A 27,960-nucleotide genomic window follows, 5' to 3' on the forward strand; every position below is an offset into this window, starting at 1 on the left:
TGTGTTTCTGAAGTACATGCTAGTTCCAAGAACTATGGAGGATGTTTCGTGTCTCCAGGAAGGGCTTAGGAACACATTTCAGACTTGGAAACATAAACTAAACTACCCATATGTCAGTGTTCAGCTTAGAGACAAATATAGCTCAGTGATTTGGAACTCTCTGTTAACTGGTGATCACGCGGGGGAAACTGGGCCAGACTAGCAGTAATTTCAACTTGAACAACTGCAAGTAGCTACAATCACAATCCATTTTACAATGCCCCTTGTCATGGACTGTGAGGAAAAAAGCCAGCCTTTTCACAACTAAAGACAAGTTTCTGCTTTCACAGAAGAGTTACCTGGGTATATTTTGACCTGGACAAAGTAATAAAAACCTGGAACAACTTTAATCTCTCTGACTATAAAGTGCCAACTTCTGGAGAAATATTTTTTCACTAAAAAGTCAAACATAATTCAGAGGGGGATACAAACCCTGAGAAAGGCATTGCCATTGACATTCAAGAATTACCCATTTTTATACCTTTGGACAGCATATTAAGTATTGTCACAACAGACCACCATAGTAATTTTGCTATGTAGTCATATTCGTAAACAATTAAAATCATTACCTCCAAATTCTTTTCTAGCAGGTGCAGGACTCCTGCCGCCTTATAGTATTTAAGAAATGAATGCAGCAATAATGAAAAATATCAGTACAGTAAGAGGGAAGAAAAAGAATGAGAAAGTTAAAAATGACAAGGGTCAGTTTGTTATTAACTATGTTGCCCATATGCTTCTGAACATCCAGTTTCTCTTAGTACTCAATTGTTTACATTTTCAGATGATCCAGAAGACCTCTACATTAAAAACTTGGGACATGATAAAATGCATACAGGCTGATGCCAAAATTAAAGGAATATAAATCAATGAATGAGCAAGATTATTTATCCTTTATTTTTAAAACAAAGATGCTAAAAATATGAAAATGTTGAGTAAACACTGCTGTAGGAAGCCCACATTTTTCAACTGTGAAAATAAGTTTATAAAAATTTTAAAACTTGTTCACTAAGCAAAGGCAATAACATTTAAATGGTACTGAGAAACTCTGTTCTTTCCCATGGTGTTATTGCTATTAAACGTACCAACTAAACATATTAGAGAAAAAATGGTATGCTCCATTGAGCCCCAAACCAACAGTATAGTACGTAGTTTGGGTGTGGACTTCAAGGTTCACGTCACAGACTTGAAACAAACAGTTCCTGACCACCTGATATACGTCACTGCGTTACCTGATGGTGGAGGCGGCCTCTGTGGTGGAGCGGGGCGTGCAGGAGGAGCAATGGGGCGAGGTGGTGGAGGACGCTTAGGCTCCAAGCTCTGAGAAGACTCTTTCTGCTGGGTACCAAGTTGAAATTCAGCTGAAGGATGTGACAGAAAACAATGCAAAAAAAATCAATCACTTGCACATTGTGATCACAGTAAAGCTTTTCTAATAGCAATTTATTTTCACAGAGAGCACAGTCAATCCCCAGCCCTGAGAACAATGATACAGAAGTTTCTGAGGGAGGGAAGAGGAATAATCACTGGTGAAAAGAAGCAGATCTCCTAAACCAAGATTTTTGTCTCATGTGCTCTAATCAGTTTATGCTTTTCATGGAATCCTGAGCATTCTTACAAAAAGCAGACCTCCAAATTTTGATTTTGACCCTTATCTGTGAATGAAGTGCTCTGGCAAAAAAAAAAAAAAAAAAAAAGTTACAAGGAGAATTCTGAAGGCATTTTAGCAGTCTTTGTAAAGTTACTCCAAATTACATTGAAATCAACTGTTCTAGAAGCCATTCCAAAGGCTGTAATTCTAAATGTCCACTTCGTCACTAAAGTTGTGTTTAAATGAAATCTTTTATATTATATACCCAATTTATAAATCTACTGATAACAATAATATAACATATTACAGCTGACAGGAGCATTAATTGAAATGGGCTGTATTTGAAGACTATGACTAAAGTGAAATGGGATTATACTGACACATTGCAACAGAATTTTTGAACAGAGGTTTTAAACTAATCAACATCACATAACTTTTTGAGATCTCTCTCTCATGATGAAATGCTAAAGTACTACAGCAAGTTAGGTAGTTTGCAGCAGCACAGATCAGTGGACAGCGTACTAAAGATTGAGGAAACAAAGCTCTTGCACTGCCCACTAGGAAAAATGAGACGCAAAGAATGAGGTGATTTGCCCAAGGCCACTTCTGAGTAAAATGCTAGATAATGACAAGAATAGCCTTTTACGTTAACCTAAAAGCTCTAATTTAATAGTATGCTACCACTGGACCATACAGCTGCTGCCAGGCTGTATACTAGGAACAGTGGCAGTTGAGCAATGTAATACACACTGTGTGTGGAAACAGGTGGTCCGGGAGTTTTTGTTGGTGCTCGACTCGGCCTCACTGGGAGCGTAGGTCCATCTGACAGCGTAGGGGATTGACACGGACTGGAACGTGGTGAAGAGCTTGGGGAGGTTCCAAGACCAGAGCCTGAAGTTGGCTGTAGATGCTGAGGAAGGATTTCTTCTACTTCAGCACTATAGTCATCAATGTCTCCTAAATAAGAAACCCCACCCAAAAAAAAGAAAAAACTATGTAAAATAAAGAGAACAATAGTTACTTATTTTAAAAAGTGAGGAAATTATAAACTGATACCAGACATGGGATTTTCTGCAAAAAGCCCTCAAGTTCCAAGGAATTAGCTCAACAACCAAAGTATGATTCTTGCATCATAAAATTACACATGAAGAATGCATATATATTCAAACCAGTTGAAAATACTCCAAATGCACAATATATATTATAAGTCATTATAATAGTGTGGCAACTGTAATGTTGCTTAATCTAAGAAATAATTAGCTTTACAAAGAAGACCTTTGCAAAAATTATTTCCCTGGTTTGCAATAGATGGCAAGCTTCACTTATTCTTCAGAAGGCTGGGCAGGGGATTTCAAGACATTTGCTATTTGTAGTATGTTCTGTTTGAAAAGGTGGAAAGAGGTTTAAAAAAAAAAAAGGTTCAACGTGGATGTGCCTTTGAAAAGTAAACTGTCAATTTAGAACATTTTAATGTTGATATTCAAAATGCCTAAAATAGACAATTATCCCATCACACTCCAATAAGACCACAGTAATCCTTTCTTCCATTACCTCTAGGCTTCTCTCTCTTTCAAGGTACATGATTGACACACAACGTTCAACAGAAGTTCCAGCTTCTACTCTGCACTCCTGAGCAAGTAACAGAGTAACCAGGCTGCTAATTAGATATTAGCTCTTGATTTAAGAGTCTTGTGGGATTTGAGATGTCACATTTTAAGGGAATCACACCATTTCACGTAGAACTATTAATGAAATCAACCAATCATACAGGTGTCTAAACTGTTAAAGTCCTGTTTCCTACCTGCACTGGAAAACAGACGAAGTTATCTTACAATACCAAGACTAACGCAAATTCCAGCTTTTCACGCAGGTTTCCCATATCTGTCCCCTTACTAAAACATATCTTTCTTTATGAAATACCTGTACAAAAACCCCCTATTCTACTATTTCAAGTATACATAGCTGCCATCTCTTTTCTTGAAACTTTTGCAATGTAATGTTTGCCACTAAGGAGCTTGGATAGAAATTCACAGCAAATGAGCTACTCAGAATAAATCAATATAGACACAATGACAACACTAGAAAGTGCATCTGTTCAATAAATGACAAAAAAATGACCCTGTAAAATACATATGGAAATGCAATACACACAGGAAGGGTGGTGTGTGTACCTGTGGTACACACAGGTAAGGTGTGGGTTTGTTTTATTTTTTTGCTGCTGGTGAAAAACAGTTGTTTTAATTGCCAAGTATATAAGAATATGTTTTAATGTAGAGAAGAGAGTGAAGCACACCTTTCATATAAATTAATAGATTAAAAAATAAGCCGTGACAAAGTACATAGATTAGAAACTTGCAAGTAAAGAAAAGCAAAAATGGAGAGGCACAATTGCTGCGACAGTGATATTCAGCAACTTGAGGATTCTGCTAGAAAAGTATGAAAAGAGATAAAAACCCTTCAGGGAAACCCCAAAACCGGCAAAAAGACAGGGAACCGTGAAACAGCAACTCATCAATGCTGAAGATCAGCCTGCTCCAAGGAGCAACAGAGGCTGAAGGTTTCCTTGCCTGACTCATATTCGTCTACCTGTCAAAGGCTCAGAAGGTGTCTTCTTGGGGGTGGTAAGCTTATCAATGCTTAAGATGGGAGCTCATTAGTCCTATTAATCTATTATATGTATTGGCAGAAAAATAATTGCTTCGTACTCTGAAGTTGTGCGCATCCTGCTTATAGGGTGTCTCCATCAACAGTAAATTAAGTGACCCTGAGAGGGTAGGTCACAGGATAACGTGAAAAGAGTAAAGAGATATTAGTAAAACCTAGAGATGCAGTGCAAATTGACACTGCTCAACAAGTTGTCAGGATACTGTTGGAAATAACGGGATTTCAAATTTATCTGGTTTAGATGGGCATAAACTTGTTAAATTAAGGCACTGATATATGCATTAAATTAACCACATTATTTAGGACTGTAAGCATTTCAAAATGAGGAATACTTTATTTCAACAAACCTTCCATATCATAGTCTGCAGTAACCTCAGCATCTTCACAAAGCAAAGTGGAGCTTGTGGATGAAGGCAGCCCGATATTGATCTTCTCTAGATTCATTTCATCTTCCAAACTTCTGATCCAATCTGGATTTTTCAAGCTTATGTTTATAATCCTTCCTAGTAGCTGAATTGCCAAAAAGTTAAGCACAAAACAAAAACTGTTAAGAGTAGGAACACTAAAATTCAGTATTCTAGATTTAAAAAGCAGAAAACAAAACAAAACCAAACCAAACCACAAAAAAAAACCCAAAACACTGAAGATACCGCAAATAAGGTTATCAGAATTTCTGGGACTACAGTGACACACCACAAAAATAGTTATGCTTTCCACCTCATTTTGGTAATTAAGTACAATTATGTAGTTTAAATTGTTAATTACAACTATGTAATATTTTTCTGCAGAAAAACTAACAACTTCTCTCATAAGAGTTTCTTTTTCAGTTGGTAGGAAAGCTTCTGGTTTCTTTATCTGACAGAAACACTACTCTTTGTAAAGAAAAAAACAGACTTGCCTATAAACTACATTAATAAAGTCATTTTTAAAGACTGATAAAACAGCAGGCCTTCACTCTGCAAACTGACACAGGACACTGAGCCCCTATCCTACAGGGGCTGGCAGTGAAACTCTCAGCAGATGCAAGGAACCATCTTCAAACATCACATTACAGATTCTAAGTCTTAACAGGAACATAGATCAGTAAAAATGTGAACGTGAAAATTAGAATTTTTACAAATATTAGATAGTGGCCCTACAGAAGTCAATGAGAGCTGAAATTTTGACATTAAGTGATTGCACTACAGGAGTGCAGCATTTTAAATAATTGCAGGCTGTAAGTATGATCAACTGGTTCATACTACAAAACTCAAGGTGAAAACTCCGATTTTTATATCATTAAAAATCAATTTAAAATCCCTCATTTGATGAAGACGCCCCTCAATATGGAATCTTCATTTCTCTAACAGTCCTCCTCCTAAAAATAAATTAAGTTTGGTACTTCTCTCAGCTGACTTTTGAAACTCAACATGTGGTTATCAAAAGAAAAAAAACAATTAGATGCAGTCTAGTATGGGACATGAAAAAAACTTTTTAAGAATTAAAAACAAACAAAAAAATGCAACCCATCCAAGTATTCGTTAAAAAGTTGAATTTGCTCTTGCTGTACAAAAGTTCAGTAATTTTTACATTACCTCAGTACCATTCAAATTCATAACATTCAAAGCAGAACTTCCTTCCAAAAATGTTACCCACATCTTGTCTTCCACAAACCTGCAAAGTCCATTGGAAACAATAATTAAAATACTTTATCCTAAGTATTAACTTTTGAAGCCTCTGATCTTAAAGGTTATTCAATGTTTCACTAAAAAAAACATTGTTCTCAATGTTTCAGGTTCATTAAAATATGCATAATTGGCTAATAAGCTTTAACTGAATGTATGCTTGCAACAAGAAAAAAAAAGGCAAAAAAGAACCAGGTAAATGACACAGTGAGAGCACCGTCCTTCTGAAAATTATGTAACTACAGTTACACATTCAATGGTAATTGTGTGGCTGAAGGTTAGATATTTGTATTAGGTGTTCCACCTTATATCACACTATGGAGTTGCGACTATGCTCCTTGTCTTCTGAAAAAACACACAAACAAAACAACCCCCCAAAAAACCCAAACAAAATAACACAACACACACAGTTCAAGTGACAGCTTAGTGAAAACGCAACATTCACAGGGATCCTCTCATCTTTGGTTCATTTAAAACTATTAGCCTAATTTTAGAATACAAAATTGGTATAAAATTATGTAAGTAACAAATTTTAACTCTGATTTCTGACAAAGTCAGTATGATACTCTATCTCAAAAAGAAAGAGTATGTGGAAAAATTAAGTCTGAAAACTGAGACACATACAGGTCGGTAAAACTAATTTTCAACTGTAAAGACATTAAAGTCAAAATCTAAATGTTAAAAATGAAGCAGATTTGAACTGAAATGCCTGCTAAGAAAGTAACTTTATTCAGGAAGTAGGTGCGAACAATGAAGAGGAATAGAGATTAAGAGTAAAAAGTCTTTTTAACCTTATAAGTATAACTTCACCATAGCTTGCAAATTTTTGAAGGAGATCATCAATCAAGTTATCATCAAAATAGTTTTCTTCTGCTGAAGAACTTCTGATGGAGACCATTACAGTACCATCAGGTGGTCCTTGCATTGCAATCACCTCCTTGTAAACTTTTTGTCTCTCTTCTGCTTCAATTTCAAATATGTCGATGTCAATCAATGCAACCACAGGCCTTGGAAAAAAATACACGAGAAAAATCTGTAAGAAGAGTATCTGAGCAATAAAATATATAACATGAATATTAAATCTTCAGTGATTAGGAAGTAATGTATAAAATAAAACTGAAACCTGTGATCAGATGTCTTCAGCTCTGCTCTTCCATAGTGCAACAAAGTACCAGGATTCCACGTATAAGGGACATTACTGTCATCGTGAAAACTAGCATTCAGAAGATCCAGGTCTTCAGCTACATTCAGTATTAAGGAAAACGAAAGGAAAAAACCCACAGTGACTGCAAGAACATGCTTTTAAAAATAAACTATTTGTAAAAAGAGAAAAAAGTAAATCAAACCCAAGTGTTTTATAGAAAAAAACAGAAGCTCCTTTTGACCTACTGAAATATCAGTAACTGCTATCTGATTCTTGATCCTCCTGTTCAGCATCACTGTGTTTATTGCAGATGCTATTATAAGCTTTCTGTCTCATACAAAGTCAGGGACAGCTCAGAATCACTGGCACTGTGAATGTCACTAAATGGATTCTAGAAGCCAGCTGAAAGAATAATTTAAAGAAGCACTCAAACCTGATCGGTCAAAAGGCCATTTTCTTCTTCTCCACAGAATACGATCTGTCCATGCTGGTGTGCGACATTTTTCACTGGTGTCATAGTCATCAGAAAAGAGATCATATTTGTATGTTGGAGCAAAATTTATTTTCCCTTCTAAAAATCCCCTAAAAATCTGTAAGAAACAAAGCAGTTATGTGTCACACCAGAAGACAGAAACAGATGGGAAGCAGCTTGACACTAATCAGAATTCTCTTTTCTAACAGTGAAAACCTGTACATACATTTAAAAAAAAAAAAAAGTAATTTGATAACGTGAGTCCTTCTCCAAATTTTATCTGCTGAAAACATTCTACATTTGCCACTAAGATTAAGTAGGGACCCAGACAGATCATCATTAAACAGAAGTGTGTCAACACTTATATCTTTAAACCCAGGCTCATGAGCAACCTACTGTTCCTCCAATGTCCTTCAGAACTTGAGGTCATCTAGAACACAGATGCTGCCCACAGCACTTGAATTAGTTGGTTAGTTGCTCATATGCCAGCAAAAGCTAGGAATTAAAGTTTCTATTTTATGTACCTATCTGAACATGCAAAGCATTCCTCCAAATTGACACAAGATGCCTCGCCAATAAATAGGAGATAAGGAGAAAAAAAAAGAAAAAAAAAGAGTCCTTAAAGCTGAAAGATTAGAGAGATAATATCACCATTTCCTCTCAAGCAAGTAGGAAAACAGAATAAAAAGTTATATTATGTGAAATTACCTGCCAAGAGTATGTATGGTATTTAGAGGTACAGAGTCAGTTGAAAGGAATCAAAGAATCCGTTAGGTACTTTGCAACATAAAGAGATACATCCAGCTGATACGAGACCCTAGAAGGCCAGGAGATTTGCTCTTAAGTGTTTAAACTAGACATAAGCTAAAACGCTTTCATTAGCCAGCTCCAGTCTTCAGTTTAATCTTGTATGGGCAGTATTACTTCACATCAGAGCTCTGTAAAGTATAAATCTATCTTAGATCTTACAATCTGCATCAAATGACAGGTTAGTCTGCTTTTCTGGTTGGAAATATAAACCGAAATCCAGTCAATTTAAATATCAATGTCAGAAGATCAATGTCAGAATGTCAGAAGATCTGCAACTTCTGAGAGAATTTATTAATTTCTTTGCCTTTGGTGATTATTTCTTAACCTACTTTTAGGAAGAGAGTTGCTATGTAAATGCCTTTCCTGTTGCATGGAGAACAGCCACGCGCAACAACCGTGGAGCTACCCTTGCTAACCAGCTGATACCCCCTGCTGCCCAGCCAGCCACTTCCAAATAATGGAATGTTACCCCAACAGTGCAATACAACCCCTTCTTCTCCCCAGCCAGCAGACTATTTAAAGTCTTTTTCATATTCCAGATCTTTCCAGCTCTATAACTGCTCTAAGTGTCCCCAAGACCTCTACATGTCTCTTGTTCTGGTCGAATTAACAGACAATCATGCTGTCCGCCCATATGAACATATATCTCTCTTTCTCCAGGAACTGGGCTATATATAAAAACATAATTAAAAAATTATCAAGTGGTTTTCCTCCTGTTCTGATGCACAAATGAAAGAGAACTCTAATTCAGGGAAAACACTGCTTGCGATCAAAGTGCTGGCAAGCAGACAAAACTAACAACAGAGGACTGTCTCTCATTTTATCATCTACAGCATTCTCACATAAAGCTGGAAAGAAAGAATACACACTTTCACACAAAATTTGATTGATTACAAATATTCCTTTAATTGCTATGTACTGCCTCCCAAGAAACCCTAAAAATCTAAAACCTGAAGCTTTCTTCAGACTTTGTTATTCCATGCTCTTTGTCTTTGTAGGTAAAAAGGCTACTGTTTGGACTATTCCTTTTTCCAACAGAATGACAGTAACAGCATTAGACCTATTATTGCAGCAATTTAAAGTAAAGAGTAACATTACCAAAAGAACTTCTGTAATTATTTTTTTTAAATAGTTGCACCTGATAAAAAGAAAAACGTCATAATTAGTAAACTCCAACATAAAGTTCTACAGAGATGGTAGAGTTTCCTTTTTTTCAGGAGAGAAAAAAAAAAACCTCATTCCTACAGCTAGTCAATGTATGTCTATCACTGCCTCTTCAGGTCAGTGACTACAAATAAATTACTAAATGTTGCTATGTCCCACCCTTCCATACTACTACTTGGACAAAAGTAATAAGTAAAACATGCTGAAGATACAGATTTACAGAAGCACCACAGAAAATTGCTAAAGCCAAAAAGAAAAATCAAGCATTCGTAAGTGTAGTAACATTTTTAAGATACCTGTCCAGAATTTTTCTGATTGATAAGTTGGTCTCCTGCTATAAGGGGATCCCAGTTCTGTTGTCGTATAAGGTCCTTAACCTCCTCATTTGGAATATCTATTCGATAATTAAAGTCACCACACCAAAAGATATAGTCATGGGAAAAGAGCATCCTTCCCTGTAAAACAGAAACACACAATGAAGTTAAAAACCACCAAGTGACAAATGTACTGCTTCCAGGTGCAGAAGTTCAGTTTTTAACTGTAAAATATGCATCATTTCTAGCTGATGAGGACAACTGAAATACATGTTAGTATTTAGTTTTCATATAGTTAGAACAACAGAGCCAACTGTATGGTATTCACATATATAGAATATGAAAGAAGTAACATTTCTTATGTGGTTTGCATTTCTAAAGAAATATGAATCATCTGAATTGGATTCTGAAATTCTTCATCTTTCTGTTCCTGTTTTAGAAGTCTACTCTAAGATGATGACTGCTGCCTGTGTCGCAAAGAGGTTACAAAGGAGAACAAAACACTACCCTGGGATCTTGTGGCACAATATCCTGACAAATTGCAAATCTAGGGCTTTATTATTCAGATTTAATTGAAGACTTTTCAGTTACATACAATTTTCATGGCTAGGGAGAGACAGAAGGGCTCTGTTAGCTTAAACAAAGCCTAGGGTTTAAAGCGAGAACTTTTATTTTGCTCTTTGTTTTGATTTTTCCATTGCCCTTGAGTAAATCAAAGCAGATACACTGGCAGATTGAAACAGCAGCATTCAGGAAACTGTTTCTGGGGACCATAAGAATACAGTACTTTCAAGAAAAACTGAAACATGACCATGGGGAATATTTAGAAATTCAAAAACCCTGTAAAATAAGATGCCAGACTCCTGCACAGTGCCATAGAAACTAACAAAGGACAGTTTGACTACAAAATTTAAGACAGCTTTAAGTCTCAAGCAAGCATTTTGTTGCACTGATAAAATTATCAAGTATTTACTTGGTGTCTGAAAATCCTTCACGAGAATATGGTACAGAACTGTATGATCCAACTTGACAAAAATTAGTAAACAAGAAGTTAAAATGAGTTAGCAAAAATCATTGTGTACTGAAAATACTACTGTTCCCCCCAGGGATTTTTTTTTTTCCCCTCATAGTTTAACTCCAGTGCCTACAAAAGTTCTACTGCGTATCAGGAATCTATAAGGTCTCTTTCCCATGCTAAATCCTTGATGCCTAATGCAAGTTTATTCATGCTTCATCATCTCTATCAGTCATTACACTGGAAAGGTCTATTCTTTCTGAAGTCATCTATTTTAATAAAAATTGTGGGAACTTAATTATCTCTGAGACCTCCAACCCAAGGAAATTTGATTTCCACATGAATCTGGGGAGTGGAAAAAAATAAATAAGACTGTTTGGATGACACTGCTGGAGCTCAAAGGGTTTAACTTCTCATTCGTTATGGAATTTGAACACTGTTTCTTACCATTGGAAAACTGAGCTTGCGAGCTATTTCGACGAAGTCTTCATTTCTCTCTTTAACTTGTGATTGTCCTGCAGCAAAATGACTGCAGACAAAGCAAAGACTGGATGTATGAAACAACATCCGAATTGCTACTGCACCTTTATTACCAGTGGCTCCTCCCATGCCAGTCTTTACAGTATCAACAGCAACATCCCTAAAAGAGTTAAACAACCATTAAACCTTCAAATACAATGGCACAGAAGTTAACAGCTTTAAGTATGTTTGTGTATGACATTATGTTGGTAAGAGAACATTTTCACATTGTTCTTTCAGCAGTAAGGCCACCGGCCTGTTTTTTAAAAATGCCAACAGTCAGTGAGCAGGTAACAATATAACACTTCAGCTTTTCAGGCTTTCTTGGCAACTGATAAGGCATTTGAAAACTAAAATAAAAGAACTTAAGCAACTAGTTCCCCATGAGATGGAACAGCTTTTTTAGAGCCCCAGATGCTTCCTAGTATGGTTGCACGTTAGTTTGCAATACAAAGCAAACTGATGGTGACCCAAGTTGGGCACAGCTGTGTGTTCACTGACCTGATAAAAGGAGCGTGCTGGGGCCTGATGAACACAAAAAGGCAGACACCCACCAGCTGCTCAGAAGCCAGCAGCACGTACTTGTAATCTCTTGATATAGTCTTCTGCAGTTCAGCAGCCCAGAGCTTCTGATTGGTTGTGCTAGCAGTGAGATTAAAAATGTCAGTTTTAAAATAAACCAAATTAAGCAGGTATCTAAACTCTTGATGCCGTTGAATAAACTTCACACAATAACCTTAACTAAACCTTGGGGTAGTAACCCAAAGCCACATTGTGAATGGTGCTCAAATGCCTCCCTAGCTATAAACTGTAATGACTACATCATTTCAAATTCAGGCTCATAAAATGCTACCTCACTTTCCTCAAGAACACAGACAATGTTAGGAACCAGGGCTATCTTTCCTGTACTTCTGAGGCTAGACCAGAGGAGGAAAACCTAAGAATTTTTCTAGGGAGTTACTTCCTAGCCTAGAGCCCAATGAATATTGGCAAACAGAGATGTCCATGGTCTCAGATCAAGAAGAAACTTCCTTGGAGACCTAACAGACTACGGTTTTTAAAGCTAGTATTGGATATAAATTAAAAATATCAGACCTGGACACAGTGTTAACGAGACATAGTATGAAATTAGGGGATGACAAACTGCCACTTTTCCCTCAAGACAAAAGCCTGTGCAAAGGCTAACACTGCAATAGGCCTTGGATGCTTTTTCCAATGAGTTAAAGCTTGCTAAACACCAGAAAACATGCAGAACAGGCAGACAAAACAAGGGACAAAGTGAATATGATCCTAGGACTACATATAAAGACTTCATTGCTGGTATCACCCACCACTGGTAAAAAAAAAATTTAATACCCCACTCAGCTAGGGGTGAAAAACCCCAACTCCAGAATAATATGTACATGTAATACATGGACTAATATGGCTAAACACAAACTACAAATAGATGGAGTTATGATCCAAGGTTAGTTATGCTCTTAATGACAGTGAAAACTGACAGTATGGAAGAAAGCACTTGTTTGATACAGTTCAAAATCTGATGCAAGACACTATATAAAGGCATACCAACAATATATGGTTTTGGAAGGAATTTCACAGGATTCGCTGTTTCCAGCAGTAGGAAGGCACAGAAACTGCCGAACACTATAAGCATTGGAGGTAAATTCCTTCAAAGTGCTAAATGAAGGAAAAAGTTGAGGAGCTGCTGAGGGTGCAATCCAAAATATGGTCAAATACTGACTCTTTGGACCCTTGAATTACATTATATGTGATCTAAGCGATAATAGCTTTGCTAGGGAAACCCAAGATGAAATCTGCAATCTTGGCACAGAAACTGGCAGAGAGAACTGGAATGCAGTCAAAAATTAATCCAGACTAATTGCAACCATTACAATACAGAGGAAAAAAAATAAATAACATTTTACTCAAAAAATGTGATTATCAACTAAACTAATTTTGCATAGATTGTATCACCTACCTGGCATTCACAATGTTTCCTGCATTTAACTCCACCATCTCTTCAAATCCAATGGCAAATATGTCTACTGGCTTGCTTTTTCGATCTGCATTTAAATATTAAAAAGGCTATTTGTTGTTAACTTAAGGACCAAGTCCTCATATATATATTTTAATATTGATGATCTAATTATCAAAATCAGAATTTTCAAGGAAAAAATATGACAGAATACAAATCCTACCTTGGAATTCATGAATACCAGCTAACTTTGGTGCATCTAGAAGCCAGTCAGTGAGGGTCTGGTTTCTAAAGGCAATACTTCGAAACTGCTTCCCCCCGTTGACATTCCACGTCCCAATGCAGACTCTAATTTTTTTCGGTTTTGCATACTTATAAAAGTTTTCACACATACTCTTTAGCACTTTTACAGATGCTGCAAAAACATTTGAGAAGACATTATTTTTATATAGAATGTTTCTTCAGAAAACTTGGCAATGAGATCTTTCCTTTAAAAAAATGGCAACAAATCCATGCACAGACATACAGAAAGTTAAACTGTGAAAGCAAGATGAATGCAGCTTTTCACAAGGGAAAGTACCTTTGCAGACATATTACTTGTCTGGGTAGGATACTGACTGAAAGACAATAGTAATTTGTTCAAAATAATATATATACATAAATAATATATAAAAGAAACAATTTCTTTGTTTCATAAATATCTGTCATACTTTCACCCTATCCGTGATTCTCTATGGAAACCATTATTTTTCATACATACTAACAGAGATATCTACCTCATTTTCACAGATCACATTTATGAAATTAAATCTCCATTACAAAAACAATGTTAATTTCTAGAAGCGTAAAAATGACTGATATACTACATTTATCATATTAGAGTATGTCTATTTAAGCCCTGAATCTGAATTTTTTTTTTAGGTCAGTTGAATTCCTAACATTCTGCTTTACTGAGGAAAGTAGGCTAGGATTCAAAACAATTAAACTAGTTTCTCTGTCACACCAGCCCTTCTGTGCCTTGTTTCTATCTGCCAGATGGGAGAGAGAGTAATGACCCATCTGTAAAGGGCATCGTAAGAAATAAACAAACAAAAAAGATTATTCAGTGGTCAGATACTAGACTTACAGGGATTTTAAAAGTCCCTTCATAGATCAGCTGCATAACATATTCATACAGATACATTTCCTAATGCAAACAGATCTGAATATTTTTTAAAATTATGCTCCTTTTTTTCTTTAATATCAGTGGAATAAAAATTGCATCAGGTATAAAGAGTATTGTTTGCACTGTACTTTACCTAAGTGACATTAATTTACCTAGTTTGAATACTCTCATGGCTATGAGACTCTGTGAGAATCATTTAAACAATATTAGATGGAATTCTTCCCTTCACTGTGTGCGGTCTTGCAAAATAGTCACCTACCGGGCACAAGATTTTCATTTAAATCCCCAAAACAGGATGATTAGTGAGCTGTTGTTGTCTTTTTAGTTATTCTTTTTAAGGTTAACACTTTCAAGTTTGCTACAGAAGCTTGGCTACCCAATCGTAACAAAAATCAGGGATTCTCTTGCCTTCATGGCATTGAAACAAACAACAGAAGAAAATAACATATTTGTCGTTTGTCAACTCTTTCACTGCTGAACAAATCGTATCTCCATATATGGGCCAAGCCCATATAAAAAAAAAAAGAACTGATTGGCATCTCCTTGGGGTACTACAAGCAGATTGTGCTTGGGATCATGCTTTCCTTATCATAATCCAGGTAAATGAAGGCAAGAAAACAGCAAGGAGCCAACAGAATACTTTACACCTTCAGGTGAGGGCCAAATACTGAGTCTACTTCTGACTGTAGCTACGTGCTATAGTAAGAGTCAAGTCAAGACATCCACCAAATGCTAGAAAAGCCTCTGAGGGTCAAGGACAGAAGCTACCCAAGCACCCGACCACTGAAGAGAAACCACTCCAAGAACTGTTGTAGCCACGACACATACAAGTACCCAAATCACCCAAAGGATTAGCTGAACCCAAGAAACTCAAAATAGCATCACAGACAAGCTTTGAAGACCTGCACAGATAAGCCTTCGTAGTACTCTGAGGAAGTTTAAAAGCAGAGTTTGGACTTTTATTCTCTCCACTTCAGTTCCTTCTTTTTCTTCTGCAAATTTAGCAATTTTCAGCTTAATTTTAAATAGTCACTCCAAATAATTCATGTTTGCTACCAAGCAGCTTTTAAGAAAAGCTGCAAAATTGAATTATTGCCTATTTAACTCCTGACATTGTCATGAACCCCTAATGTGAAAAAATCTTACCAGGACAGAAAGCAACTTTAGAAGTGAACTGACAACATGCTTATTACAAACATGACATTTATACCTTTAAACTAGCAAGATTTCTAAATTGTAGAATGACTCGTTTTTCTAAATTAGAATAAACGAGAAAAAGATTAAATTTTCATCTGTTTTCCAAAATACTGAGCCAATTGTTTTTCAGAACTCCTGAGCCTCCTGCATACATTATTTCCCTACACGTTTCTAGCTATTTACCTTTTCAACAAAATTGTGTCTCACTCTACAACATTAAAAATCCAATCAATTACATTTTCTATAATTTTGCAGCAAAAAAACCTAACTGCTGTTTATCTGTTCATAGTAGGCAGGTAGACATTTGGAAATCAGTTCTACAAAGGGAATATTACTTTAAAATTCTTGGTGGGATATTCTGTGCAACTGAACTTAACTATTTTACTACAACATCCAAATTACTGTAGATATGTTTCAATATATGCAATTTGTATCCTGATGAAACCCACAGTGAAATGTTACATCAGGAAGTTAAAAAAATAGTCGACATGTATGACTTCATGAGTTATAAGCTAGGCTGATATAGTCTAGATTGTAACACCATAAATGACAATCTGACTGTTTATTCCAATAAACGGTTTTTAAGACTGACAAAACGCTAGTGAAGCAGTTAATTTCAGGTGTATATTACCTGTGACTCAGATTTCATTATTTCAGTACTCGGCAAGAATTAAATAGATATAGTAAAACACTAATAGAAAAAGCAAAGCTGAGACGAATGTAAAAGGAAAAAAAAACCCTAACCACATTTAAAGCTCAAAAATACAGATTATGGTTGAAGTGGTTTTCCAAGGGAGAAGGAAAAAAAAAAAAAAAAAAGCTTTGAACACTTCAGATGTATTTGAACAACAATCCAGCCAACAACAAATCCTCATGCTTTCTTTCAAGGATCCTCCCCTGTCAACCTTCAGTACCTGGGACTAGTTGCTACCATCTGAGTGCACAGGTTCAGGGGACACTGCACAACTTCACTATTCTCTTAAAATGGCAGACTCGTCTGAACAATTACTAAGAGCTTCCTTGTTTCTTTCTCTTCTCCTCTCCCTTTGTCTTCCAATGTACTAAGAATGTACTTTTTCCTCTCACCCAGAAACTAAGCATCTGATGTGGTTTCACTGAACCTACTTCCAAGAGGTAGCACAATGAACTCCATTAAGGCAATAGCTCAGAAAACGCCATTTACATTTTCTCAACACGTAGTAAAATCTGAACATAGGAGCATTAGGAATATTTTATTTTAAATAATAGTTTCTGGGAACAAGGAGATGACAGTATTGCACAGCTGACAAGTACACACAGCTCTCCCTTAAAAATACAGAAGATGCATATATCATATCTCCCCAAATGGAGCTGCTTCATGTAGACAGCTTAAGTTACAACAAAAAGGAGAATTTCCACTAAGAATTAGAAAGTTTTGAAAACAAAGTTCAAAGGCATTATGTTGCTAACATTGCTAACTTAACAATGATAATAACTAAGAGTTTTCAGAAGCTTCTTCAATTGAAGAGATCTTTCACATCATCTTCCTCTATCTGGCTCACCCCTACACATTCTTATTGTTATGTATCACTTCCTCATGTTCACAGTATCGCTGAATCCTCTGAGGCCAACCTCTCATATTTTAAGCCCAACATCACAGACATTGGTCAAGATATTACTGCAACATCTCAAAGTAGAAGATTAGCAGTTAACTATGAAGTTCCCTCTTCAGACCTTCTCTTCACCGAGAGTTTTACCTATAAATACATGTCTAATACTTTCATTTTGTGTCACGTGCAGAAGTAACCGTATCTCAGTAGTTTTGACTGTACTGTTGCTCCACAAAATGCAAGTGTCAGCACGTTACTTCAGATCATGCCAGTACAACGCTAACCTTTGCTGGGAGATACTACAAAATCAGTCCATCTCATGCAAGAACACAAGCAGGCAGAGCTTTCTAACTGCAAATAAGATGAAGTTACAAATTTTACTGAAGAATTTTACCTTTTATCCTAAACAAAACAGTTAGACAAAACAAAAATACAGAAGCTCCCAAACCAGACAAAAAAGCAAATTCCTCTACAGACAGAAAAAAGCAAAAATAAAATCCAAGGAATTGGTTGCCTCTCTTCATAACTCACACCCAAGCACAACTGCAACATTTTTCACCCTTTATATTTTCACTTTTCTCATATTAAAGAGCTTTTCTTGGATTAAGGGGGTTTGGGGCACAGGAATGCCAGATCCAAAGGAAAATGTGAGCCCACAACCAAATATTATGCAAATAGGCACAGGAAAAAAGACAGAGAAGAACAATAGCTGCTCAGATATTTACAATTTAATTTACTGTACTATACCTGATTGTAATGATTGCTCTGAAACTACGGATGCAGTAAGAAGGAAATAAGAAAAAAATTAGTCAAATAAGTAATTGGTTTTTAAAATTTTCCAGCAATATGTGAGAGAACATGCTGTGATATACAATTTATTACACATAACCATTTGCATCAGTTAAAGCACATCTTTTATGCTGCAAAATCTAAGAAGTTCCACAACAGTATTAACAAATTCTCTTTTCTTGCTTTATTAATAATGGATTTACATATGATGAAGTATCTCTCTAGTTATTTCACCACCTAGCAGACAATGCAAAGACATTATGTTCAGAGAAGAGGGATTAATGTTCCTCAGCTGACAGGAGCTGCAAATCACAGAGAAAGTGAGAAGAAATGAAAACAACTTTCAACTAATTTTGAGGTGAGGCTGATTTAGCAGGTTTCAGATACAGGAAAAGTTACAATAACACAAAATTTTGCAGTAAAGAAAGGAGAGGAAAAGTCTTTCAGGTTCCACGTAGGAAATATATAAATACCCACTAGAGGAAGGTACAATTGGGCATGAACTTTTTTTTATGGTGCCACAGATTTGCACTGAAGTTTTGACACATTTTTCTCATTCTAGGTTGAGAAGTGTCCAGCAGAAGGTGGGGGGGAGGGGGGGGGCAGGGGAGAAAAGGAAAAATTAAGAATGTTATTAATCCCTAAAACCGGCAATAACCTGCCATTTAGGACACCCTTACCTGGGATCTTGGAAAGAAGACTCAAATTTAAGTTCCTTCTTGGCCCAAGAATTAGCTCCTCTATTTTTTATATCCCAGGAGAGTACTCTAAACACAGCCCTACACCTGGCCCACTTACAATTTCCCCGCCCATCAGACCTGCAAAAGGATGGGACATGACTGTAGTCCTGGGGACCACGTAGGCTACACCCCTCTTTGGGGATGAAGGATGTTGTGGTTGAGCTCCCTGTTCTAATCAGGTGAATCACCTTCCTGTAACCAGACCACCCAAATCGCACACAGCTGCTCTGCCTAAGCAGTTTATTGAAAGCTCTCTGATTTTGATGTAGAATTTCACCCACAGCCTGACAAGGTTTTGTGGTACACGCGTTCCTGGGAAAGACTTCTCACAAAAAAACATTTTGTGATGGAAAAATCATTCATCAGGAACTTTCTCATAGCTCCTGTTATCTTAAATTTTCTTCCATTACCAAAACCCCTTTTGTTCCTCAGTACCTCAGAAACCAAAAGGAAGACAAATACCACCATTCTCAAGCCTGAGAAAAGAATAAATGGTTTCCATCTAGTTTAACACCACGGTGAGAATTCCTTCACCAACATGACAGATCAAATTAAGAATAACATTTAGCAAACAATAAAAAACCCCCTAATCTTTTAATAAATCAGGGGTTTTTTTTCCCCCAAATTCAGCATGTAATTGTCATGATTAACACTTGCTATAAATGGATTTGAAGAACTGAACAGAACATATCTAACATGCATCTACAGTAAAGTTCTGACAGATATGCTCCACAAATATTTACCTATTACACCACCAGACATCACCAAAACATAAACAGTGAAGAAATTACTGCAGCACGTTAGTTTGGAAATATTAGTAAAGCAGAAGTAACTTTCATCTTTTAATAAGCCAACAGAACATAAAATAGCATTTATACTTTCCAATATTGCTTTGAAAACAGACTCCATACAGCTTTCTTACACCAAATAGTTATCAGACAGATTAAAATCCTGAAAGACACATACCGCGTAAACTGCTGGTGGTTAAGAGAGCCCGTGCTTTATCTGCTAAATCACTATTTAGGGTATTTCCCAACAACAAAACATCAATGGCCTCCTGCTTGGAGCTATCAAAAAAGTTATTTTGAATCGTTCTGGTCACAGAACGAGCACCGTCCTTCAGCTTTCCAGCCTGTTAGGGAGGAATACGTATAAAATATTTTATGTCGGACACTGCTCACAATAACATTGGCAATATTCAGTAACATATTTGTAAACTGCATTAATGATTTTAAAATCTAAGGCAACTTGCTTCTTGAAGCATTAAATAAAGTCTTCCGAGTCTACTGTACTGTGTGCTTTCCAACCCCCCGCCCCAAATGCTAAACAACACAGTAATACCATCAAGGCATATCTAAACCAGATTATTCCAGTTTAAATTATTTGAATTAAATAAAATACTGCAGGGAGGGGAATAGGTTGTTGGTTTTTTCCCCCTAAACCCTTGGTCTTCAAAAATTAAACTGAGATAGTGCCATGTTTAGACCATGATACAGGATTTTGGGTTTTTCCCCAAATAGTGAGAGATGAGCAAGCACTTGAGTCCAAATGTCATGATACATGAATATGTATGGCTATGCACATATAAGCATATTAGTTCAGAATTCACATTCTGAAATATCCATGTTAAAAAAAGAGGTAGCTTCAACTTACTAAGACCCCTTACCTTTTTTAAATAACATGCAAGTCTCATGCAGTATCCCAGAAGGAACGTATACACTAATCTATAGCTACCTACATACGAAGACACTGTCATTGCACACACTGCACACAAGCAGCACGACTGAATGGTGCTTCAAAAGAACAGTGTCCAACTACCTGAACTAAATAAGACCCTCCAAAGAGGTGTACTGCTACTACAGATACTCCCTGTGGGTCAGGCACCTAGAGGATAATGTAATCAACATGTCATGCAGTCTCATACTTGATTTGAAAACCAGCAGCTGAGAGAGCTGGGTCTGTTTAGCCTGCAGAAGAGAAGACTGAGAGGGGATCTTAACAATGCTTATAAATATCTAAAGGGCGAGTGTCTAGAAAAAGGGGCCAGACTCTTCTCAGTGGTGCCCAGTGACAGGACAAGGGGCAAAAACTGGAACAGAGGAAATTCCATCTGAACAGGAGAAAAAACGTCTTTACTCTGAGGGTGACCGAGCAGTGGGACAGGCTGCCCAGAGAGGTTGTGGAGTCTCCTTCTCTGGAGAGATTCAAAACCCACCCGGACGTGATCCTGTGCAACCTGCTCTAGGTGATCCTGCTCTAGCAGGGGGGTTGGACTAGATGGTCTCCAGAGGTCACTGCCAACCATGTACACAGCACTGTGAATCCATGTACACAGCACTGACAATGACAGGCATAAAGACATTTTCTTGATTACATGGTTTACTGTGTCTTATGCATGTAAGTGTACTTTGCCTGTGAGGTGTATGTAAACACGTTATTGCATGTATATGAAATATAGACTGTAATCCATCAGGGATGCTGCATGGTATTATATTATTATAAAAAATATTCCAAGTTTACAGCTTGCATTGTTCATGAATGTCTCTTAAATGCATAAGGAAAAAAGACAAAAGCTTAAGAAAACTACAACCCATCATTTAGTTCTATGATTTGTACTAGATAACAGGAAAGAAACAACTCTTGCCAAGGACAAGTAGTAGTAAATTGGCACCATGATTTTTGGAAGACAATGTGGATGAGGTGTTGGGGAGCATACTATTACAATAGGATTTTAATAGGATGCTGCTCCCTTTCTGTCAGACAATCTATAACTTATGACATGATCCAAAAAACACACTCACCATTCACATATCAGGCAATTAATTGAAAGGAACCCAGAGAAAGCAAAAGAAAGAGTAGGTAAGGAGTTAGATGTAACAAGTATTATAATACTTTAAGAAGGACTGCTTTTCAGTAGAGACACATATATTAACACATTTAAGATTAAAATATTTTTTCCCCTATTCTAAATTTCCATATTTTTAAGTACTCTAGGACTTTGAAGAATCAAACTGATGAGCAAGAAATGGAAGAATTTCCACCATCAAACTTTTCATTTGAGAAATGAGAATACAACTAACAACTTAAAAAACTACATTTTAAAATATATTATCAGAGTACTCAAGAAGATATTGAGTAGCAACCTGGTCAAGTTTCACTGAAACAATGGCAAGTATTGTATGGCTTTGCAAATATTTAAGATCCTCTTCGAACAGATGGACTTCCGTCAGGGACGCTGAGTTTGATTTATGAGATGTGGTACTCATTAACAGTTGTACCAGGGCAGGGATCCTGTGTTATTACAAAGACAGCAGAGTAAACGTACTCTGTGTTTCAAACATTAAAAATGGAGTGTAAAAACAGTAAATGCATTTTACCAAGTAAAAAAAAAAAAATAAAATTAAGTAGCCAAATGAATGGCAGAAGACTGTTAATTTAGGAAAAGAAACAAGTAAGGTTGAATGAGAAAGTCAGGAGAAGGGGAGACACCCCATAAAATACTTACTGTAGTTTTCCTGACGGTCTGGGTAACATTTTTGTAAGAAAATAAAACTAAACATCTTTAACCAAATTCCACTCTATACTAAAATACAAGCAATTCCCAAATGATAGTCTTGTATGCACCAATTAAGGGTAGAATAAGCAACAAGTCTATTTTACTTATTTTCTTTTTATGTAGCTTACTGCGATGCCTTGTATATGTGCACAGAAGGACCCTGTTACGGTTTCAATGAATAACTGATGGAAAACCAAGAGTCAACTATGAGTACATACTATTTAATATGGAATGAGAAGCAGCGCATTCTTGAATAAAAAGAATGATATGAAAAGAAATTCTTGAAGGAACTAAGGGCAAAATTTGCTATGGTTCAACATTTGTTTGTCTTGACAGGTATCACCTGATAAGAGAGAGAATTATGGAAACAAAAAAAGCAACATTGTTAGAAGAAAAATAAAAGATAGCATTAGAAAATCTGAACAACTCAGGCATCAACAAAGACAAAACAAGGTGAAGAGAAACAGCACATTACACTGTCACGTAGTACGGAATTGTTATCACAACATTAGAAAGCAAAGTAGAAACAGAATTTGGATTTTTTCCAGTAATTGCAAAACTAAAAAGAAATAGCTGAAGGAACATGCAAACAAAAACCACCCAGCTGTGACCTGTTTAATTTTAACACTGTTAATAAACACTGAAAGTAGGAACCACAACATCCAGTGAAACACATTTTAAAAGAAAGGAAACATAGTGAATGAAACTGAAACAATAGGAGGCAGAGGTACAGAGAGAAAAATGAACATATTCAAAGAAACTAAAGCTGATTTGAATATACATTTTTCTGAACTATGATCTAAAGAAATAAAAGTTTGGAGCCTCATCCTTTCCTACAGAATGGTGTTATCTAGGAGGCATGGGCATGGCTGAGAAAGGATGTACTGAAACAAGATCCGGTTATCAACATACCCAACCTTTTTATGTTAATTTTTTTTGTTTCATTGGTTTTTTTGGGTTTTTTTTAGGATTACACTAAAAGCACATTTTAAAAAAGAAAATCTCATAGTTGTTATATTAATGACAGAATTTTTTAAAACCCATAATGAACACTGCTAAAGTTTTTATTAAAATGTACTTTACCTTAGCTTTTCCTTCAAGGGCTCCAGTTCCAGCATAAATTTTACTGACAGAATCACCATTCACAGACCACATGGATCGGAAAACTTCCTGAAAGCGAGTAACCAACTGAGGCTTCTCAGCTAGTCCTAATACCTCCAGTTGTTTTGTTAGCATCTGCAACAGTTGAAGACAACATTTGCAAAAGAAAAATCTTTAAATGTGTTTATTAAAAGGTACATCATATTTTTTCAGCATATATGTGATATCTATAAAGTAGCATTTTCCACTTTACAGGGACAGAAATGTGTTTGGGTTAGTGCTTAGACACTGTTTAATGTAGGGTTAAATGCACTACCTTGCTTTGCTAACGACTACACCTTTGAAGAAGAGCCAAAAGACTGATAAAAAAGTATGTTTTGCTAAAGAGTACCCTTGAAGGAGAGCTGAAAAACTGATAAAGAGGAAACATCCTGCCCCAGAAGGCGCTGAGAGCTGGGCGATTGCCAGAGAGGCCTGAAGTCAACAAAAATCAGCAGTAACCAGGGGACAGGGAAAGGTGGCTGGGGGAGTTCGTGACCACCCACCCAATTAAAGGACTATGCAAATTACCCCCCCACACCTTCAAGGAGCATGCGTGCTAATTTAAATATGCTTGACCAATAGTAGATGATGTGGTAGTTAATAACCAATTAGCGTCAATTTAGGCGAGTTTTTCTAATCCTGTAACAAGATAAATACGTTGTAGATTCTGTGTGTGGTGCGCTAGCTTTGTGGAATTACCACCAAGCACTCATGCCTGCACGTGAAATAAACCCCCTCTGCTCTGTGTGTATATTGGCGTACTGCACACTGGGTAAACGATCCCACTTTTGGGACAATGTATGAACAAAAAAAAAATCTTTGGTTTATATGTGTCATTCTGAACAAACTGACACCGTGTCATGTTTGAAAGGCTGCATCGTACGTGTAGCTTTAGCACTAGCATTTAATTTTCTTTTAAAGATAGGTCGTAATATAGGAAAAGAATTACGTAGTTGATTTATAAATATTTTCATCCAAAAACTTGCTAGTTACAAGGTCAAGCTATTTTTGGTTCTCAAGTCTTTCTACTTACGTATTTTAGAATTAGAGTAATTCATGTTCTTCCCAAGAAAGTGTAATACCAAACACACTGATCTCTACTATCAAATGCAGCAGCAACAGAGCTCTGTGATCAGTGAAATACCAACGGCTTCTGTCATTCATTCTGTTTTCATGTGTAACATACTGCAATCTTTACCCCTACAATCAATATACCTGAATAAATTTTCCATGATGTACACTCTACATTAAAGGCATTTAAATTATATACATATAACACATATAAATACATTACTTAAATGTAGCAATATGCTCATGGATGCAGAATGGGACATTGTACCTTGTCTGAAATCCTGGTTTATGGAATCATGATTATTTTTTAAAAAGTCAAGTAAGTTTCTAGTGTTTGTGGCTACCAACATAATAGTGAAAATAAACATAAAAAATAAAACTAAATTTAAAAAAAAGCTATTTTCAAGAGCTTTTGAAAATCTTTAAAACCTTGAGGTGTCCAATGGCAAGAAGGAGGAGTCTAAAATAGTGAACATAAAATGACATAAAGGCAAAATTCTGAAGGTTGGGCAGGAATTAACAAAAGTTACAAAAGAAAATTTGCAGACAAAGTAGAAATAAACAAGAAAAGAAGCTTCAGAAATCGAGTGCTTCATCTTGTAATTTCAGGTGGTCATCCAGAGCTCAGTACTTGTTATATGAAGTATCTATCATGTTAAAAAAGTAAGAATTTAAATATCTCTTTTAAATAGAATTTTAAAATTAAGTAATCAGCTCATGAGGTTTTACCATTTTCCTCCTCATTAATTAGTTTCATACTTTTAGCTCTCATATTTTAGCTGAAATAATAATTTAGCTCTCACCAAGGAAAAACTTGGCAAACCTGAACTAAAAAAAAATGACATTTAATCCAATTCTTAAAAGGATAAGAAAGGGAAAAAGTAGACCTGCAACACTAAGTTTGCCATATAAGTACTATATGCATTAAGAGCATATAAAGATTTGTTCTTATGCCATAAAAAACTACTGTATTATCAGTAAAATACAAGAGGCTCATTTAAGATAACCTAATTGCTTACTTCAAACTTGCATTTCTATCTACAGGGAACTGTTACACTCCAGCAAAGAGACCGAGGACTAGGAAAGACTTTAAGGTAATCATTTCTCTTTCCCATGGCAAAGTCAATACAGGATGGACAGACACACAAACTACATAATGGAATACAATGCTGTGAGATTTTCGAAGCATGCCACTACTGCTTCCAATACACAGTGAACTAAAGAAAATAATTACTTTTCTTAATTTCAGTAATTAAAAGGTGTGACCCCCTATGGTACATGCAGAACTGAAACAATGGAGAAAAAGGCATTATCTCTGAAATTGTGTTGTATCTGCTACAGTATGTACTGATGTTGAATGCTAAGAGAAAAATGTTCAGAGTATTTGCATGAGGGTAAACAGTTCAGTATTCCGTTTCCCTAAAATGCCAATGAACTGGCAACAGTGTTCACTTGGTAAAGACTGCAGCAAAGCACCATGTATTCCAGAATCAGAAATGTTTTTTCTACAGCCAATGGATTTTGTAGTTCTCTCAGAAATTCCTCCTATAGATGCTACACCAAGAGCATTATAATTAAATAAAATTCAGAAAACAGAAGAATAATCCTTTTACTTAGGTTGGTGTCACAGCACCCATAATTTTTCATTTTTAAACATAAAATCTTTAGCATGTTCAAGAGTCAAACTTAGTTTATTAAGATGAGTGGAGCTCTCAAAAGTTTTTCAGAGCTACTCCTTTAGCCCAATCAGTACTATTTGACTCCATCAATTCCTATCAGGTTCATGGGTTCAAGCTCCACTCCATAAGCCCATAGGCTAGAACCTTTGTTTCAATAGCAAGCCAATATGCTGAAGCCCAACCGACTGAATCTCACAGTTAATTTCCAACGACTCAATCCGGGCGGGGCCAAAGCTTCAACCACGGTATCATCCCATGAAGAATTCATAGCATGGCGCTGTTAAAATACGAACACATGGCACTGGCAGATGCTAAGAACTGTAATCCTACATGCTGAAAAACTTCATCTAATAGAGTAAATGTGAATGCAAGCGTTTTTGTTAAGGACTACAATGCTACTACCTCTTCTAGAATTGCAAGCCTGAACCTTAACAGACATAAGAAACTGACACCTAAAAAAGAGGGAACATTTTTCATAATGCTGCATCACTACTGTTTAATTACAACTCCTATACAACTGCTGCTTCTGGAACTGCTAAGATCTGGTTGCCTCAGAACAAGAGAAGTATCACACTATAAATATAAGCTGCCATTTATGAAACATTTTAATTCATCTTTCGTAGGAAGGTAATATTACTTTTACAGCCTAATTGCTACAGAAGTATCAGGAGCAGTTAGTTGTGTATCTGGACACTGTTTTTCCTACCTCTAAGCCAAAGAAAGCCTGCACGCTGTTTGTTCTATCCAGACAGTCCAAGCAGTTTGTTCTGACAGTACCGCTTTGAGATCTGTGCCAAGGACAACGAGAGACAGAGAGAGAGAAAACAACTGAAATAACTCATTTAACACACATATCAACAGAGACAGGGACATCAAGATCTGAACCAGAATAGTAAATCAGGGTATTGTCAGTGCAACGTTACTGTCATCACAAGTATGTTTATAAATGCGTCAGCAATAGAGGGTTAGCTCCAATAACAGCAGTGAATTTTGCAGCGGCGTTCACTATACAAAACTAATTTATTTTCTGCAAATAACATGAGTCTATCTTCTTCAGTTTTTCTCAATTCTCCTTGCTTGCTCGGTTAAAGTGTTATGCAGGATTAAGTTTTCTTTTCAAACAATTCAACTAACACACTTCTCAAGAATCTCAGAGGGAAATAATAACTCTTAGTTAAAACAAAAATGAAAAAAAAATTAGGACAGTTCTTGGATTTGTTGAACTAAACTAAAAGTAACAAGAACTTGTAATAAAACTAAAGCTAATTTCAACCCCTCATTACTTGCTCTTTCCTCCCCAAATAAAAATGAAAAATAAGCCTCTCCCCCTTAGCTCCACAGATGCTTGTGGCCCTCAGGCACTCTGAACTGTTCCCCTTTCTTTGAGAGAAGCCCACTAAATGGTGCTATAAAGCTCTCCGAAGGATCATACTAGGCAACATCCATGTTGTTCTTGCCTGGCTAGGAGTACAAAATTCTGATGGCTCTCCCCATGATACGCACTGACTCCTTACTTTTATCATTCCCACTACACACTTTGTCCAATTAAGTCAGTAAGGCTTCCTCACATTTACTTGGAGATCTAACCAGAAATTGTAGAAAGTTTTGAAGAACTTTCTCCAAGATTATTGTTTTCATTACTGTCTCTGCATTCGATTTGAAA

General features: G+C 36.4%; 1 protein-coding gene across 13 annotated transcripts in view; it reads right to left on the reverse strand.

The window, feature by feature from the left end:
- Positions 1-27,960, reverse strand: part of SYNJ1 (synaptojanin 1) — a 70,300-nt gene that overhangs the window by 18,353 nt on the left and 23,987 nt on the right. For 5 of the 13 annotated variants that reach the window (XM_075770783.1, XM_075770763.1, XM_075770754.1 and 2 more), the window contains exons 10-26: positions 27,004-27,085; positions 23,488-23,640; positions 19,815-19,980; positions 18,067-18,090; positions 13,592-13,783; positions 13,372-13,456; positions 11,895-12,035; positions 11,322-11,514; positions 9,842-10,000; positions 7,533-7,689; positions 7,079-7,196; positions 6,747-6,962; positions 5,866-5,944; positions 4,639-4,801; positions 2,378-2,584; positions 1,269-1,397; positions 609-647 (exon numbers count right to left, since the gene is read on the reverse strand). In XM_075770783.1, coding sequence (XP_075626898.1) covers positions 609-647; positions 1,269-1,397; positions 2,378-2,584; positions 4,639-4,801; positions 5,866-5,944; positions 6,747-6,962; positions 7,079-7,196; positions 7,533-7,689; positions 9,842-10,000; positions 11,322-11,514; positions 11,895-12,035; positions 13,372-13,456; positions 13,592-13,783; positions 18,067-18,090; positions 19,815-19,980; positions 23,488-23,640; positions 27,004-27,085 — 2,303 coding nt within the window. The remainder of the gene's footprint in view (positions 1-608; positions 648-1,268; positions 1,398-2,377; positions 2,585-4,638; positions 4,802-5,865; positions 5,945-6,746; positions 6,963-7,078; positions 7,197-7,532; positions 7,690-9,841; positions 10,001-11,321; positions 11,515-11,894; positions 12,036-13,371; positions 13,457-13,591; positions 13,784-18,066; positions 18,091-19,814; positions 19,981-23,487; positions 23,641-27,003; positions 27,086-27,960) is intronic. The other 8 variants (XM_075770799.1, XM_075770774.1, XM_075770832.1 and 5 more) reach the window with 3 other exon arrangements.

The sequence above is a fragment of the Balearica regulorum genome, chromosome 1 (assembly GCF_011004875.1).
Source record: "Balearica regulorum gibbericeps isolate bBalReg1 chromosome 1, bBalReg1.pri, whole genome shotgun sequence".
Taxonomy (NCBI): Eukaryota; Metazoa; Chordata; class Aves; order Gruiformes; family Gruidae; genus Balearica; species Balearica regulorum.